This window comes from Zonotrichia leucophrys, chromosome 7, assembly GCF_028769735.1.
Source record: "Zonotrichia leucophrys gambelii isolate GWCS_2022_RI chromosome 7, RI_Zleu_2.0, whole genome shotgun sequence".
Taxonomy (NCBI): domain Eukaryota; kingdom Metazoa; phylum Chordata; class Aves; order Passeriformes; family Passerellidae; genus Zonotrichia; species Zonotrichia leucophrys.
Genome location: NC_088177.1, coordinates 1,918,915 through 1,937,619, shown reverse-complemented (window position 1 = coordinate 1,937,619; position 18,705 = coordinate 1,918,915). Strand labels below are relative to the sequence as shown.

General features: G+C 41.2%; 1 protein-coding gene across 3 annotated transcripts in view; it reads left to right on the top strand.

Annotated features, from left to right (window-relative positions):
• The window catches only part of LYPD6 (LY6/PLAUR domain containing 6), a 42,897-nt gene extending 25,219 nt beyond the window's left edge, over positions 1-17,678 (top strand). For all 3 annotated transcript variants that reach the window (XM_064718296.1, XM_064718295.1, XM_064718297.1), the window contains exons 2-5: positions 5,996-6,155; positions 8,377-8,475; positions 15,258-15,388; positions 17,157-17,678. In XM_064718296.1, coding sequence (XP_064574366.1) covers positions 6,038-6,155; positions 8,377-8,475; positions 15,258-15,388; positions 17,157-17,342 — 534 coding nt within the window. In that variant the 5' untranslated portion in view covers positions 5,996-6,037 and the 3' untranslated portion in view covers positions 17,343-17,678. The remainder of the gene's footprint in view (positions 1-5,995; positions 6,156-8,376; positions 8,476-15,257; positions 15,389-17,156) is intronic.
• The last annotated feature ends 1,027 nt before the right edge of the window (positions 17,679-18,705 follow it).

The following is an 18,705-nucleotide window of genomic DNA, read 5'->3' as shown; positions in this document are numbered from 1 at the left end:
ATCATCCCTCCTCCTTGAGGGACAACCATCAGCCTCCCACCAACCAGGCAACTTCCCACTGCCCTGGAAATCCAGGGAGAGCAGGGAAATTCTCCATTTCCCCCTGGAGCAAGGTGGAGGGCCCTGAATGCCACAACCTGTGCCATGCTTGTGTGAGGAGAACCACAGAAATACCCATGAATCAGGAATTCCTTCCTGCCTGGCTTTGGCTGAGTGTTTGTATGGGAAGATTTGGTGTCTGACTCCCTTTTTTTATCCTTCCTGGAATGGTGTTTTTACTGCAAACTTGCAGCAGGCCCAGCTCGGGGGTTTGGTCGTGGTCAGCCAGCTGACCTGAGGAGGACAGAAGGGACAAAGCCATCCTTTAAAATAACTGTCCCCTCCATCAACACTTCTCCCCTAAACCCAGAGCCCTGATATCCGGCCTCCTCTCCAGGGAGGGTTGGGGCCTTCCATTGTCCCCAGAGCCGGTGCCAGCGAGGCCGAGATGTCCCCTCCCTAATGAGAGCTGACAAGTGGGCAACTGGGCGGCTGCTCAGGGCCTCCCACGGCTCATTTGCACCGTGGTGGGGCAAAGGCCAGGCCGGAGTAATCCAAAATGGGAGCTGTAGGAAAGGCATTCTGTGCTGCTCTTGTGAGCCAGCAAGGCCTCCTGGTGATAAGGAGAGCCCTGTATCTCTCCTGAGGAAGACACCAAGGTTGTCACCATTGAGAGAGGTGATGAAGGAGAGAAAGTTAAGAGATACAGACTCCAGCTGGCTCACAGAGTGACCTGGGTCCTTGTTCACCCACTGAGAACTTTGTTCCTTTCTTATAACCAATGGGCAGTGAATGTGTATGTTGAGTGAATGTAAATATCTTGAAAAACTATAAAAGCAACATGTCCTATAATAAATCCTTCTCTCTTGCACCCTTCTGATGGAGTCTTGGTGCTTCGTGCTGTGTCACGCTCAGGGAATGGCCTTCCCACCTCTGAGGTGCTGCTGGGGCCGGGCAGAGGGAGTTAACAGGGATGGGATTTCTGTGTCAGCACCCAGGCCCTGTCACACACTGCCTGCATGATCCAAATGATCCAAACCCAAACCTGGGACTCGTTCTCGGATTCTCTGCTGCTCACAGTGACCCCAGATGTGTCAGAAATTCTCTTTTCCCAGCCCGGTGCTCGAAGAAGGAGTCAGAGCTCTTCAGTTCTCGCTCTCAAGGTTGTTCATTGTTCCTCATCTATAAAATTCTTTCTCCTGTCCAGCTGAGATCCACTCAGCAAGACAGTCCAGGCACTCTGCCTGCCCCAGGGTGGTGTTATCTTTTTATATTAAAAACTGCCTGTGCAATATTTACAATTACTGCCCAATACCCATCACCTGTGTTAGACACTGAGCTTCTACTCCAAACCAATCCCAAAGTGCCACCATCACCCAGGAGATGGAGGCCAAGAAGAAGAAGGAGAAAGGCTGGACATGCCCAGATTCCTCCATCTTGCCCCCTGAACCCCCATTCTAAAACCCCAAAATCCATGTGAGGAGAGGAGAGAATTCTGAGGGAAAAACTATCTGCCCATGCCTCATATCTGCTCTGCCAGCAGAGGTTTAGCCCTGGAGTAGGCGGTGCACCACCAATAATTATTGAAAATAAAAGTTTTTTACAAAATTCGGCTGTTTTAGCTGAAAGTCCTGGACTAAAAGGGGCTTGAATGAAAAACCCTTTATGCCCTTGGTGACTCATTTTAGGGCTTATAGCATTCCTAAAGGGAATCCACCATTGCAGAAAATTGGGATTTTGGGAATCAACCAAATTTTTTGTCAAATGTTTGGAGACAGTACATCATATCTATGTATCTATATTTATATATCCTTCCTTACATTTTATTTTTATGCGTGATGTAACACCAGAGAAAATGAGTGTGCTGAACATTGAATTAATATGTAATTAATTGAATATTTATTATATAATTATTGAATGTTGAGTTTTAAAGTATTTAATATTACTTTAATGCAATAATATTTTTTGCCACCCTACTCTCTGTAATCGTCATTACCTTAAATGTCACCAAATATTTGCCCCCCATGAAACAGAGCTATGTGTACCCCATCTGTTCATACTCAAAATATTCATGGAATATTAAATATTTAGGTTTTTGGCACTGGGTATTTCCATGTTTGTAGAAATTCCTGGTTTTACCCAACCTGTGTGTGTATGGAATGAACAGGTGGGATGTGCTCATGGTGACAAATGGTGACAATAATGGTGGCAGCTGCTTGCCATATAAGGACTTCCCTAAATTACATGGTTTTAAATTTTGGCCCTGCTTTGCTCTGGACAATTTTCTGTCCCAGAGGATTTTAAAATTGTAATTCTTTGCAATTAAACCTGTTTCAAACAGAAAACGGGGGTGGGGCAGTGAATTCTCTCCGTTCGTTCGGGGTTTCTTGCCCCTCATTAGGAGCTGGCAATTAAGGCCCTTGCAATTAGCAGGGGAAGGATGTGGGTGTTTTTAGGGAGGGTTTCTGACACCAGCCACTTTTCCAAACTGATGGCTGAGTGCTGCCACGCAGGATTTGGAGAGGGGCCGGGTGAGCAGTTGGTCCCACAAAAGGGACACTGGGAAAACCAACGTATCCAACTGCAAGGCTTTGATCAGTTCTGCAAAAACAAAAGAGTTTTGTGCTTCGGATGAGCAAACCCAACAAATTCCTGTCTCTTTGGGAGGAATTCCTGCCGTTATTTCAACCTTGCTGTGCTTTAATTTAAAATATCCCTATAATGGTTGCATTTGATGATATTGGAGGTCTTTTCCAACCTTGATTCCGTGACTGTTTGTCCTTTATGTTGATAATTTTTTAATTATTGATGAGAGTTGGAGTTGACCTGTGATGAGCTCCTCTTTTTGGGATGTGAATCCTCATTTTTTGGTGCTGTAGCTCAGGATCAAATCCTCAATTTTTGCTCCTGATGGTCTCACTGCAAACTGCTGATGTCTTAAAATGAAGAGTGGGGCTTGTGAAGCCTTCCTGGTGTTGTTTGGGATAAAAAAAATAGTCCCAAATTCCAAATTCTGCCTCCAGATCCCACATGGACCCATTTCTTTCATCTTCCACGTGGTTGGGAGAGATTTGTTTTATTTCCTGTCTGCCTCTAATCAGGATTTCATTCTCCCCTGGCTGTGAGGGATCAATGGAGTAAATCCAAAATTCCCTCTTCATAAAGTTAAAGCAACAAAGTTTAAAGCACTGGGCTGTGTGTTATCTTTTTTCCTCATATTATTTATGGATTTTGCTGTGTTTTAATAAAAAAGCTGTTTGTAGATAACAGCAGGGACAATGACAACCTTTGTGCTGCTGGTCCTGGGTGGATTTCTGCGGTGGGACAAACATTTGGAGGTGACATGCACACCCTATCATATCTTTCCTGAAAAAAAAAATCAACAAAAAATAAAATTTATTCGATAATAGCCACCACATATTCAGAGCTGCTCAGGAATTATCTGGGTGTTGCAGATCTTTTGGTTGATCAGGATGGAAAAGCTCATCCCAGCCCTGTGTGTTCTGGATGGATTCCACAGGAAACCGTCGGCTCCAGCCGGGCTCAGCAGCCGCATCCTTTCAGGATTTTCCTGTCCTGTTTGATTTTTGAGGCGCTTTCATAAATTTTTAAGGGTTTCTAATAATCTGAGCTGTGTATTTAATGATTTTTTAGCCTTGTCTGCCCCTGGGTGTCTCCCCACAGCCTGGGTTGGGATGGTCTCAGCCACGGTACCACAGTGGGTATTGGGTTCTGCTTTTATTAGCTCCCATCAGCCAGGGACTTGGGAAAAGTACACCAAATTATTTATTAATGGCGTAATAAAGGGAATAAACCCCTTTGGGGCATGGATGAGGAAAATCCGATGGTGACTTTGTTTGTAGCTCTGAGATGGAGGCTTTTCCAAGAGAAAATGCCAAGATAAAATCAGGAGGAACCTCGCGGGATCATGGAGATGTGGCCCAGCCAGTGAGGAGGAGGAAGGTGGAGATGAGGTGTCCTGTGGGACCAGCCAGCTTCCCACTGCCCTGGGAATCCAGGGAGATCCTTTCTCCACCTTTTCCAGCGACCTAAATGTGCTGTGGGGGACGGGGTTTTACAAATCACAACCAACCCACTGACTCTGACAGGAAAATCTGGAGAAATTTGGATCCAAAGAGAAAAAATGTTGCTGTTTCCTCCTGAAAAGCAGCATGGAACCGGATTGACATGGTCATTTTAACTCTATATTATCCATTCCCTTTAACTCCATATTTTCCATTCCCTTTAACTCCATATTTTCCATTCCTTTTAACTCTATATTATCCATTCCTTTTAACTCCATATTATCCATTCCCTTTAACTCCATATTTTCCATTCCTTTTAACTCTATATTATCAATTCCTTTTAACTCCATATTTTCCACTCCTTTTAACTCTATATTATCAATTCCTTTTAACTCCATATTTTCCATTCCTTTCAGCCACACCGTATCCTTGTGGATTTAAGTGTTTCACCTGTGAAAAGGCCTCAGATAATTAGGATTTTGGTGTTTGTTGATGCCATATTAACCAGAGGATGGAGCTCTGGATTGAAAAGACTCAGATAATTAGGATTTTGGTGTTGATGATGTCAAATAACCAGGATGGGGGCTCTGGGATTGGAAAAGGCCTCAGATAATTAGGATTTTGGTGTTTGTTGATGCCAAATTAACCAGAGGAGTGTGAGGCTCTGGGATTGGAAAAGACCTCAGATAATTACATTTTTGGTGTTTGTTGATGCCAAATTAACCAGAGGAGTGGGGGGCTCTGGGATTGGAAAAGACCTCAGATAATTACATTTTTGGTGTTTGATGATGCCAAATTAACCAGAGGAGTGGGAGGCTCTGGGATTGGAAAAGACCTCAGATAATTAGGATTTTGGTGTTTGATGATGCCAAATTAACCAGAGGAGTGGGGGGCTCTGGGATTGGAAAAGGCCTCAGATAATTAGGATTTTGGTGTTTGTTGATGCCAAATTAACCAGAGGAGTGGGGGGCTCTGGGATTGGAAAAGGCCTCAGATAATTAGGATTTTGGTGTTTGTTGATGCCAAATTAACCAGAGGAGTGGGAGGCTCCACGGTTGGGTTGTGGGGACGAGGTGGTGGCCAGGTCCTTGTGGGTTTGCTCTGCTCATCCCTGCTCCCTGCCAGGAAAGAGGGATTGGCCATGGAATGGCTGCCCAGGGAGGGGCTGGAGGGATCCCTGCAGGTTTGGAAGGACAGCCGGATGTGGCCCTCAGTGCCGTGGCTCACCCTTTGGCTTCTGAGGAGGCCTCAGCACCTCGAGCAGGGATTGAAAGTGCCCCAGCAGTGCTGCCAGGAGAGCAGTTAAGGCATGAGGCCTGGTTTGGTGAGATAAATTAGGACAGAGGCTGCTGCTGAGAGCTGGAGGTTCAGCAGAGTGGTTTTGTTCCCTGTGGGGCTGCGGAACAGGAGCAGCTCTGTCCCTCAGTGGGACAAGGGGGTGTCGGTCACAGGTTGGACCCAATGATCTCGGAGCTGTTTTCCAGCCTGGATAACTCTGGCATTCTGTGACTCTGCCTGTTGAAGTGAAGGGAGCAACCCACCTTTCTTGATCAGCATCTGACTCCGTTTATTCACTCAAACCATCACTTTTTATAACTGTGTTAATTAAGTTCATGCATATTGCAAACCCGAGCTCACAATAGGTCAGAGATAACACACCAACCCCTCCTTTTGTTTCCAATACCAAGATTTGTGTTCTCAAAACTTACTTTTACTTTCCCAAAACAGCCAAAGATAGAATATCTACTTGTTATGAGAAAGCCTGAGAACTCTGGTATGCAAGGCTCTCAAGGCCTTCATGTTTGTCACTTTTACTTGTAATTAAAAACAACCTGAGAACTTCTGCTGTTTGCAGAAACTGGCTGTGAGAATTTTACTCCTCACAGCTGCCTTCTGAGCCATTTCTGAAAAAATCTCCAACATCTGCCCAGGTGGGGATCTCGGCCGCCGCATGAGCAGGTGCTGGCCGGGCCATGGCCTGGCCACCAAGGCTGCTCCTGCTCCTGTTCCTGTTCCTGCTGCCAGGCCGCGCTCCGGCCGCGCGGAGCCGCGACTTCACCGCCAAGGACATCGTCTACCTCCACCCCTCCAGTAAGTCACCTCCCCCTGACGCCCTGAGTCACTGTGAGGGTCCCCAGGACAAGGCCAGAGATGAGAATTGACCCCAAGTTCTCAGAAGGCTGATATATTATATTATGATATTATATTAAAAGAAATTATATACTAAAACTATAGTGAAGGAAGAGAAAGGAGACATCAGAAGGTGTCATAGACGTATCTTATGAAAAATCCTTTTGCTAGGATCTTTTCTCCTGAGTAACTGGGAGGCCTCAGAAATGAAATGTAAACAATAATTATCTGCTGCTGTGGGATGCAACAGTTGCATCTGTGATTGGTTTCATGTGGTTGTTTTTAATTAATGGCCAATCACAGTCCAGCTGTCTCAGACTCTCAGGTCAGTCACAAAATTTTATTATCATTCCATTCCTTTCCTTGCTAGCTTTCTGATGAAATCCTTTCTTCTATTCTTTTAGTATAGTTTCAATATATCATTTTCTTTTAATATAATATATATCATAAAATAATAAATCAGCCTTCTGAAACATGGAGTCAAGATCCTCATGTCTTCCCTTGTCGGGCTTGCCTGCAAATTCCACATTTGGTGAGCCCCAAGTGAGGAACATTGCCACAAGAAGGCTCGATAAGAATGAATAATAAAAACCCGTGACAGACTCAGAGAATCTGGCACAGCTGGCTCTGTGATTGGATGTTGAATTAAAACAATTCACATGCCGGGTAAACGATTCTCCAAATCACATTCCAGAGGAGCAAAACGTGGAGAAGCTGAGGCCTCTCATCTTGCCAGGCGAGGGGGTGATGAGGAGGAGGGTTGAGGTTCAAAGTGCTGATAAATGTGATCTGTTCACCATTTGGCTTCTGAGGAGGCCTCAGCACCTCGAGCAGGGATTGAAAGTGCCCCAGCAGTGCTGCCAGGAGAGCAATTAAGGAATGAGGCCTGGTTTGGTGAGATAAATTAGGACAGAGGCTGCTGCTGAGAGCTGGAGGTTCAGCAGAGTGGTTTTGTTCCCTGTGGGGCTGCGGAACAGGAGCAGCTCTGTCCCTCCATGGGACAATTCCCAGCGTGCTTCAATCCACCTGATATTTTGTTATCAGCACTGATAAAGCCGCAGTGCTGGATGTGAGCTCTGATTCCAGGGCAATGAGCGCTCCCAGCTGCCATTTTAGCTCCCTTTGAAGTCAGCACCGGGCGCTTTGGCTGGGTAAACACAGCTGGAACGAGTCCACAGCGACCTGAATGTGCTGTGGGGGTCGGGGTTTTACAAATCAGGACCAACCCGCTGGCACTGACAGGAAAACCTGGAGAAATTCGGATTTAAGGAGAAAAAATATTGCTGTTTTCTCCCAAAAAGCAGCATAGAACCAGATTGACGGGGTCATTTTAACTCCATTATCATTCCTATGAATTCCATATTTTCCATTCCTTTCAGCCACACCATATCCTTGTGGATTTAAGTGTTTCTCCCGAAAAGCAGTGTAGAACCAGATTAATGGGGTCATTTTAACTCCATTATCATTCCTATGAATTCCGTATTTTCCATTCCTTTCAGTCACACCATATCCTTGTGGATTTAAGCGTTTCTCCCGAAAAGCAGTGTAGAACCAGATTAATGTTATATATGGTTATATGGTCATTTTAACTCCATTATCATTCCTATGAATTCCACATTTTCCATTCCTTTCAGCCACACCATATCCTTGTGGATTTAAGCGTTTCTCCCGAAAAGCAGTGTAGAACCAGATTAATGTTATATATGGTTATATGGTCATTTTAACTCCATTATCATTCCTATTAATTCCACATTTTCCATTCCTTTCAGCCACACCATATCCTTGTGGATTTAAGCGTTTCTCCCGAAAAGCAGTGTAGAACCAGATTAATGGGGTCATTTTAACTCCATTATCATTCCTATGAATTCCGTATTTTCCATTCCTTTCAGTCACACCATATCCTTGTGGATTTAAGCGTTTCTCCCGAAAAGCAGTGTAGAACCAGATTAATGTTATAATTGGTTATATGGTCATTTTAACTCCACTATCATTCCTATTAATTCCACATTTTCCATTCCTTTCAGCCACACCATATCCTTGTGGATTTAAGCGTTTCTCCCGAAAAGCAGTGTAGAACCAGATTAATGTTATATATGGTTATATGGTCATTTTAACTCCATTATCATTCATTTTAACTCCATTTTCCATTCCTTTTTAACTCCATATTTTCCATTCCTTTCAGCCACGCCGTATCCTCACGGATTTAAGTGTTTCACCTGCGAAAAGGCCTCGGATAATTACGAGTGCAACCGCTGGGCTCCGGATGTTTACTGCCCCCGAGGTAACCCAGCCCCATCCCAACCCAACGGAGCCCCTTATTCCCAGAAATGTGGAATATGGCATTCTGGGGTTCACCCCTCAGCTTTTCTGTCTCCTTGCAGTGGATGAGGTTGAGGACTCGGAGCTATTCCATTTTCCTCTGGCTCAGCTGGGGGATTCAATCAGGCTGGTGTTGCTTTCCCAAAATTCCAGACTGGTTTGGGTGGGAAGGGACCTTAAAGCTCATCCCATTCCCTGGGCATGGACACCTTCCACCATCCCAGGGTTTGCTGGGATGGAGGTCAGGCTCAGGTTTTCCCAAGGGTTTTGCTGGAATTCCTTCAAATTCAGGTGGAAATAAATAGAATTAGGAGTCGGAGACAATTCCCAACAATTCTCTGGCTGGATCCAGGTGGGAATCAGGATCTGATCCCAGGGAAAAGGGACAGGATGAGAGGGAATGGCCTCAAGCTGAGCCAGGAATGAAATATTTGGGAAAAATTCTTAATGGAAAAAGGTTGGTAAGGATGGGAATGGGCTGAGCGGGACAGTGGGAATCGACATTCCCAAGGGATTTCAAATCCATGGAATGGCAGTGCTGGGAATGCTGGGAATGTTCCCGGTGGGATTTCCAGCCTCAGGGATTCCAGGATTTCATTCCCAACCTGAGAAATGCTGATGGGAGAACCTTGGAAATTTCCCATTCCAGCAAACCAGCTTCGAGCATCCAACCTGGCCCTGGACACTTCCAATCCAGCAATTCCTTCCTATTTCTCCTGCTGGTTGGATCTCAGGAATCCGGGAGCTTCTCTGAGAATTCCATCCCTTCCCCTCCTCACCCTCACAGGGAAGGATTTTTTAAAGAGTTTTATTGTTTTTAAGAGTTTTATTTCTCTTACAGGTGAATACAGGACCAGTTTCTGGCTGTGTTCACCTCCCTCCCCTACAGCACAAATCCACTTTCAGGACAGACACAGCTGAATTTTGGTATTTTATTTGATCCCATAAATCCCCTTGGAGTCTGAAATTGGGAACAGCTCTTTAAAAACCCTTTAATAAAACACTCAAATATCCAGATCTGAGCTGCCCAGATCTCCCCTTCCTTCAGTTCTCTTCTGAGGCAAAGAAGAGAAACAAAAACATCACAAAACATCGGGATTATCCGCAGCTCCTGTGAATCCCATTTAGCTGGGTTGTTTTGGGATTTTTCCCTTTGGGAAATGTTTATTTTGGAAGGAGATGACCCTGCTGTGTTTGCAGGGTCGTTATCAGCCCAGAATTTGCTTCCTTTGAGCTCAAATCAGCAGCAATAAAACCCTCAGGCTGGCTGGCATGGCACCCCAATATTCCCAGATAAATCCTTGTTTGGACAGGAGAAAGGGGCAACAGGGAAATGGGCACATAAATATTTCTATATTTTTTTTAGGGACAAGGTGCTGCTTCAGCCAGCACATGATATACAATAAATACATTAAAAATGGTATTTTTTAAAAAATTCCTTTATTTGATAAAATACAGATTTTTTCCTATTTCTGCTGCTAGGAATGGGCATAGCTAAAGATTTTTCCTGTTTTTAGGGACAAGGTACTGCTTCAGCCAGCACATGTATACAATAAATACATTAAAAATGGTATTTTTAAAAATCCTTATTGGATAAAAAATCCAGAATTTTATTTCCTATTTCCTGCTGGACTCTCGATGGAATTGGGCAGCTAAGTATTTTCCGTGTTTTTTTAGGACAAGGTGCTGCTTCAGCCAGCACATGATATACAATAAATACATTAAAAATGGTATTTTTGAAACAATTCCTTTATTTGATAAAAATAGAAGATTTATTTCCTATTTCTGCTGCTGGAATTGGGCAGCTAAAGAGTTTGCTGTGTTTTTTTAGGGACAAGGTGCTGCTTCAGCCAGCACATGATATACAAGAAATACATCAAAAAATGGTATTTTTTAAAGAATCCTTTATTTGATAAAAATAGAGATTTCTTTCCTATTTCTCCCTGCTGGAATGGCTCTCAGAAGAATTGCGTGTTTTTTTTTTAGGGACAAGGGTGTTCAGCCAGCACATGATTACAATAAAACACATAAAAATGGTATTTTTAAAAAATTCCTCTATTTGATAAAAATAGAAGATTTATTTCCTATTTCTCTGCTGGAATTGGGCAGCTAAAGAGATTTCTGTGTTTTTTTAGGGACAGGGCTGCTTAGCCAGCACATGATCTACAAGAAATACATCAAAAATTGGTATTTTTGAAAAAATTCCTTTATTTGATAAAAACAGAAGATTTATTTCCTATTTCTGCTGCTGGAATTGGGCAGCTAAAGAGATTTCTGTGTTTTTTAGGGACAAGGTGCTGCTTCAGCCAGCACATGATATACAATAAATACATTAAAAATGATATTTTTGAAAAAATTCCCTGTTTTGATAAAAATCCAGGTCGTCTTTTCTATTTCTCCTGCTGGTGGAATCTCAGAGAAAGGATTGGGCAGATAAAAATTGTCCCATGTTTTTTAAGAACAAGGTACTGCTTCAGCCAGCACTGATATACAATAAATAATAAAAAATGGTATTTTTTAAAAATTCCTTTATTGGATAAAAATAGAAGATTTTTTCCTATTTCCTGCTGTGGATAATGGGCAGCTAAAGAGATTTTCATGTTTTTTAGGGACCAGGTGCTGCTTCAGCCAGCACATGATATACAATAAATACATTAAAAATGGTATATTTAAAAAAATTCCTTTATTTGATAAAAATAGAAGATTTATTTCCTATTTCTCCTGCTGGAATTGGGCAGCTAAAGAGTTTTCCGTGTTTTTTTAGGGACCAGGTACTGCTTCAGCCAGCACATGATATACAATAAATACATTAAAAATGGTATATTTAAAAAAATTCCTTTATTTGATAAAAATAGAAGATTTATTTCCTATTTTTTGCTGCTGGAATTGGGCAGCTAAAGAGATTTCTGTGTTTTTTAGGGACAAGGTGCTGCTTCAGCCAGCACATGATCTACAATAAATACATCAAAAATTGGTATTTTTTAAAAGATTCCGATTGGATAAAAATCAGAATTTCTTTCCTATTTCTCTGCTGGAATTAGGGAGTAAAGAGATTTTCTTTTTTTAGGGACCAGGTACTGCTTCAGCCAGCACATGATATACAATAAATACATTAAAAATGGTATATTTTAAAAAATTCCTCTATTTGATAAAAATAGAAGATTTATTTCCTATTTCTGCTGCTGGAATTGGGCAGCTAAAGAGTTTTCTGTGTTTTTTAGGGACAAGGGCTGCTTCAGCCAGCACATGATCTACAAAAATACTAAAAATTGGTATATTTTAAAAAATTCCTATTTGATAAAAATAGAGATTTTTCTATTTCTGCTGCTGGAATTGGGCAGCTAAAGAGATTTCCGTGTTTTTTAGGGACCAGGTGCTGCTTCAGCCAGCACGTGATATACAATAAATACATTAAAAATGGTATTTTTGAAAAAATTTCCTGATTTGATAAAAATCCAGGTCTTCTTTCTATTTCTCTGCTGGTGGAATCTCAGAGAAACGGAATTAGGCAGATAAAAATTGTCCCATGTTTTTTAAGAACAAGTTACTGCTTCAGCCAGCACATGATATACAATAAATACATTAAAAATGGTATTTTTGAAAAAATTCCTTTATTTGATAAAAATAGAAGATTTATTTCCTATTTCTGCTGCTGGAATTGGGCAGCTGAAGAGATTTCCGTGTTTTTTTAGGGACCAGGTGCTGCTTCAGCCAGCACATGATATACAATAAATACATCAAAAATTGGTATTTTTGAAACAATTCCTTTATTTGATAAAAATAGAAGATTTATTTCCTATTTCTGCTGCTGGAATTGGGCAGCTAAAGAGTTTTCCGTGTTTTTTTAGGGACAAGGTACTGCTTCAGCCAGCACATGATCTACAATAAATACATCAAAAATTGGTATTTTTGAAAAAATTCCTTTATTTGATAAAAATAGAAGATTTATTTCCTATTTCTGCTGCTGGAATTGGGCAGCTAAAGAGTTTTCTGTGTTTTTTTAGGGACCAGGTACTGCTTCAGCCAGCACATGATATACAATAAATACATCAAAAAGTGGTATTTTTTAAAGATCCCACGATTGGATAAAAATCCAGCATTTCTTTCCTATTTCTCCTGCTGGAGGACTCTCAGGGAATGGGAATTAGGCAGATAAGTATTTTTCATTTTTTAGGGACAAGGTGCTGCTTCAGCCAGCACATGATATACAATAAATACATTAAAAATGGTATTTTTGAAAATATTCCTTTATTTGATAAAAACAGAAGATTCATTTCCTATTTCTCCTGCTGGAATTGGGCAGCTAAAGAGATTTCTGTGTTTTTTAGGGACAAGGTGCTGCTTCAGCCAGCACATGATATACAATAAATACATTAAAAATGATATTTTTGAAAAAATTCCCTGTTTTGATAAAAATCCAGGTCGTCTTTTCTATTTCTCCTGCTGGTGGAATTGCAGAGAAACGGAATTAGGCAGATAAAAATTGTCCCATGTTTTTTAGGGACCAGGTACTGCTTCAGCCAGCACATGATCTACAATAAAGACATCAAAAATTGGTATTTTTGGAAAATATTCCTTTATTTGATAAAAATAGAAGATTTATTTCCTATTTCTCCTGCTGGACTTGGGCAGCTAAAGAGATTTCCGTGTTTTTTTAGGGACCAGGTACTGCTTCAGCCAGCACATGATATACAATAAATACATTAAAAATGGTATTTTTTAAAGATCCCACGATTGGATAAAAATCCAGCATTTCTTTCCTATTTCTCCTGCTGGAGGACTCTCAGGGAATGGGAATTGGGCACATAAATATTGTCCAATGTTTTTTAGGGACCAGGTACTGCTTTAGCCAGCACATGGTATACAATAAATACATCAAAAATGGTATTTTTGAAAAAATTTCCTGATTTGATAAAAATCCAGGTCTTCTTTTCTATTTCTCCTGCTGGTGGAATCTCAGAGAAATAGAATTAGGCAGATAAAAATTGTCCCATGTTTTTTAAGAACAAGTTACTGCTTCAGCCAGCGCACGATATACAAGAAATACATTAAAAATGGTATTTTTGAAAATATTCCTTTATTTGATAAAAACAGAAGATTCATTTCCTATTTCTCCTGCTGGAATTGGGCAGCTAAAGAGATTTCCGTGTTTTTTTAGGGACCAGGTACTGCTTCAGCCAGCACATGATATACAATAAATACATTAAAAATGGTATTTTTGAAAAAATTCCTTTATTTGATAAAAATAGAAGATTTATTTCCTATTTCTGCTGCTGGAATTGGGCAGCTAAAGAGATTTCTGTGTTTTTTAGGGACCAGGTACTGCTTCAGCCAGCACATGATATACAATAAATACATTAAAAATGGTATATTTTTAAAAATTTCCTGATTTGATAAAAATCCAGGTCTTCTATTTCTCCTGCTGGTGGAATCTCAGAGAAACGGAATTAGGCAGACAAAAATTGTCCCATGTATTTTAGGGACAAGGTGCTGCTTCAGCCAGCACACGATCTACAAGAAATACATTAAAAATGGTATTTTTGAAAAATATTCCTTTATTTGATAAAAATAGAAGATTTATTTCCTATTTCTGCTGCTGGAATTGGGCAGCTAAAGAGATTTCCGTGTTTTTTAGGGACAAGGTTTCAGCCAGCACATGATCTGCAATAAATACATTAAAAATGGTATTTTTGAAAATATTCCTTTATTTGATAAAAACAGAAGATTCATTTCCTATTTCTCCTGCTGGAATTGGGCAGCTAAAGAGATTTCCGTGTTTTTTTAGGGACAAGGTACTGCTTCAGCCAGCACATGATCTACAATAAATACATCAAAAATTGGTATTTTTGAAAAAATTCCTTTATTTGATAAAAACAGAAGATTTATTTCCTATTTCTGCTGCTGGAATTGGGCAGCTAAAGAGATTTCTGTGTTTTTTAGGGACAAGGTGCTGCTTCAGCCAGCACACGATATACAATAAATACATTAAAAATGGTATATTTTAAAAAATTTCCTGATTTTATAAAAATCCAGGTCTTCTTTTCTATTTCTCCTGCTGGTGGAATCTCAGAGAAAGGGAATTGGGCACATAAATATTGTCCATTTTTTTTAGGGACAAGGTGCTGCTTCAGCCAGCACACGATCTACAATAAAGACATCAAAAATTGGTATTTTTGAAAAAATTCCTTTATTTGATAAAAACAGAAGATTTATTTCCTATTTCTCCTGCTGGAATTGGGCAGCTAAAGAGATTTCCGTGTTTTTTTAGGGACCAGGTACTGCTTCAGCCAGCACATGATCTACAAGAAAGACATCAAAAATTGGTATTTTTGAAACAATTCCTTTATTTGATAAAAATAGAAGATTTATTTCCTATTTCTGCTGCTGGAATTGGGCAGCTAAAGAGTTTTCCGTGTTTTTTAGGGACAAGGTGCTGCTTCAGCCAGCACATGATCTACAATAAATACATCAAAAAATGGTATTTTTTAAAGATCCCATGATTGGATAAAAATCCAGCATTTCTTTCCTATTTCTCCTGCTGGAGGACTCTCAGGGAATGGGAATTAGGCAGATAAGTATTTTTCATTTTTTAGAGACAAGGCTTCAGCCAGCACACGATCTACAAGAAATACACCAAAAATTGGTATTTTTGAAAAAATTCCTTTATTTGATAAAAATAGAAGATTTATTTCCTATTTCTCCTGCTGGAATTGGGCAGCTAAAGAGTTTTCCGTGTTTTTTTAGGGACCAGGTACTGCTTCAGCCAGCACATGATGAGGGCCAGCGGGGAGAGCGTGTCTGTCACCAAGCGCTGCGTGGCCCTGGAGGAGTGTCTGAGCACGGGCTGCACCTACATCCGCCACGAGGAGTACAAGGTGGGAGAAACAGAGAAAAATGACAGAATTAGGGGTTGTTTTGTAAATATTGGATGTGCAGATACAGATAAAAATGAAAAAATTAACGTGATGTAATGTAATTTAATATGGTATTATAATATATGTTATAGATGTATAGTATATATACTGTATATAATAAATGTACAATGTATATATAATGTATAAATTATATATATATGTATATGCATATATATGTATATGCAATATATATATTGTATATGTATATATTTTTATACATATAAACATTGTATATGTATATATGCATATACATATTGTATATATTGCATATACAATATGTATATGCATATGTGTATATGCATATACATATTGTATATGCAATATATACAGTGTATTGTAATACTTTAGATATAATGTAATCTATAATAATTTACAATATATATTCCATATATTAGTATGTAATATATAATATGTAATGTGTGCTATATATATTATGTAATATATTATATATATATCTAATAATAGAGACAATATATTACATATATATACATATATACATATTGTATATGCAATATATACAGTATACTGTAATACTTTAGATATAATGTAATCTATAACAATTTACAATATATATTCCATATATTAGTATGTAATATATAATATGTAATGTGTGCTATATATATTATGTAATATATTATATATAGAGAGAGACAATATATTACATATATTTTATATATATATATAATAGAGACAATATATTACATATAATGTAGTAGAAAATATAGAAATATAAATAGGATAAAATCTATCACAATATATAATATTAAAATATATATGAAACATGAAATAATGTTATATAAAATATATAATATAGAAAAATATATAAAACATATAGTAAAAATAGATAAAATGCAATAGATATTGTAGAGTATATAATATATAATGTTCATTATATACAATATACAACGTATTTCATATATCTACAATATATGCAATATATTGAATGTAATATGTAACAATATATAATAGTATACAATACATGATATATAGTATATAATGATACAGTATATACAATATATTATAAATGTTTCATATTTATAAAAATATATCTCTTTACATATATGTAAAATGTGTATTGAAGTATATATACACAATTTACCATACAATATAGTATAGACACTAAATACTGTCTATTAAATGTAATATATAATATAAAAAATATAGAACTACATATAACAATGCACAATTATTACATTACATTATGTATTGTAACATTATATTAAATATGTACAGTGTATATATAATGCATAATTATATGTATATAGTATATAATTGATTTTGCATATATATAGTATATAATTGATTTGTATATATTTGTATATATATATTTGTATATACAATATATATATTAGAATTGATTTTGTATATTTGTATTCTATGATACGTTTAATATTTATCCATCATCTATATCATATTTATGATAGAAATTATAATTTATGGAGTAATTAGAGTGTGCCAGAAGTCTGGCTGGGTCAGAGGGTAAATTCAGCTGAAATTAAGTTTCACTTGGGAATGCTAAAAAAGGGAGGAGGAAAAAGGAAAAGGAAAAAAAAAAGGAGAAAATCATGTTCTCTCAAGAGATGGATTTTTTAAAAAGTGGCAGGAGGGGGGAAAAAAAGAGAAATAAATCACAGGGAGCTCCTTTGCAAATGCACCGTTATTTTACCTTCATTTTGCTGCCCGGAATCCCTCATTCCCTGCCTGTCTGTCTGTCTGTCTGTCGGTGCAGGTGTGCACGTCGTGCTGCGAGGGCAGCATCTGTAACCTGCCGCTGCCGCGCAACGCCTCGGACGCCGTGTTCGCCACGCTGGCCCCGCTCGGCGCCACCGCGGCCCCGGCCCCGCTCGGCCCCGCCGCGCTCGGGCTGGCGCTGCTGGCACAGCGCTGGCTCACGGCCGCGGCCGCGGGACGCTGACCGCGACAGGGACCGGGACCGCGACAGGGACCGGGACAGCGACAGGGACAGGGACCGCGACAGCGACAGGGACAGAGACCGCGACAGGGACCTGACAGTGACCGCGACAGGGACCGGGACCGGGACCGCGACAGTGACAGAGACCGGGACAGGGACCACGACAGTGACAGAGACCGCGACAGTGACAGAGACAGCCACAGGGACCTGACAGTGACCGGGACAGGGACCGCGACAGGGACAGGGACCGGGACAGGGACCGGGACAGAGACCACGACAGGGACAGAGACCGGGACAGGGACAGAGACCGCGACAGGGACAGAGACAGCCACAGGGACCTGACAGGCGGACCGGACCGCAGACGGCGACAGGGACAGGACCGCGACAGGGGACAGGGACCGCGACAGGGACAGACCGGCGGACGGACGCGACAGCGACATGAACAGCCACAGGGACCTGACAGCGGGACGGACAGCGACAGGACAGAGACCGCGACAGGCGGACGACAGGACCGGGACAGGGGACCGACAGGACGGCCCGGACAGCGACAGGACAGAGACCGCGACAGGGACACAGACCGGGACAGGGACGCGCGACAGGACAGCAGGACAGGACGGACCAGCGACGGACAGTGACCGACGACAGGACCGCGGACAGGGACAGGACCGGGACAGGACCGACAGACGGACCGGACAGCGACAGGACAGAGACCGACAGGACCGACCGGGACAGGGACCGCGACAGTGACAGAGACCGGAGACCGACGGACAGGGACGGACAGCACAGCCGGACAGGAGGACCGCGACAGTGAAGACAGAGACCGCCACAGGGACACAGTGACGGACGGGACGCACAGGACGAGACCGCGACAGGACAACAGACCGACAGGACGCGACAGTACAGAGACGCGACAGTGACAGGACGCGACAGTGAGACAGGACGCCACAGGGACCGACAGTGACAGGGACGGACGGCAGGACAGCGCAGGACAGCGACAGAGACCGGACAGCGAGAGAGACGGCAGCAGCAACCGGACAGCGACAGGGATCGGGACAGAGACAGGGACAGGGACAACGAGAGCGACGGGACAGTGACGGTGATAGGGACGGTAACAACGACAGCGACAGGACGGTGACGGTGACAACAGGACGGGGACTATGACAGGACAGGACGGTGATAGGGACGGTAACAATGACAACGACAGCGAGAGCGACGGGACAGCGACCGCGACAGGGCGGGGATGGTGTTAGGGATGGTAACAATGACAACGACAGGACAGTGATGGTGACAATGACAGTGACAGAAACGGCAACAGGACAGGAACCGTGATAAGGACGGTAATAATGACAACGACAGTGACAAGACA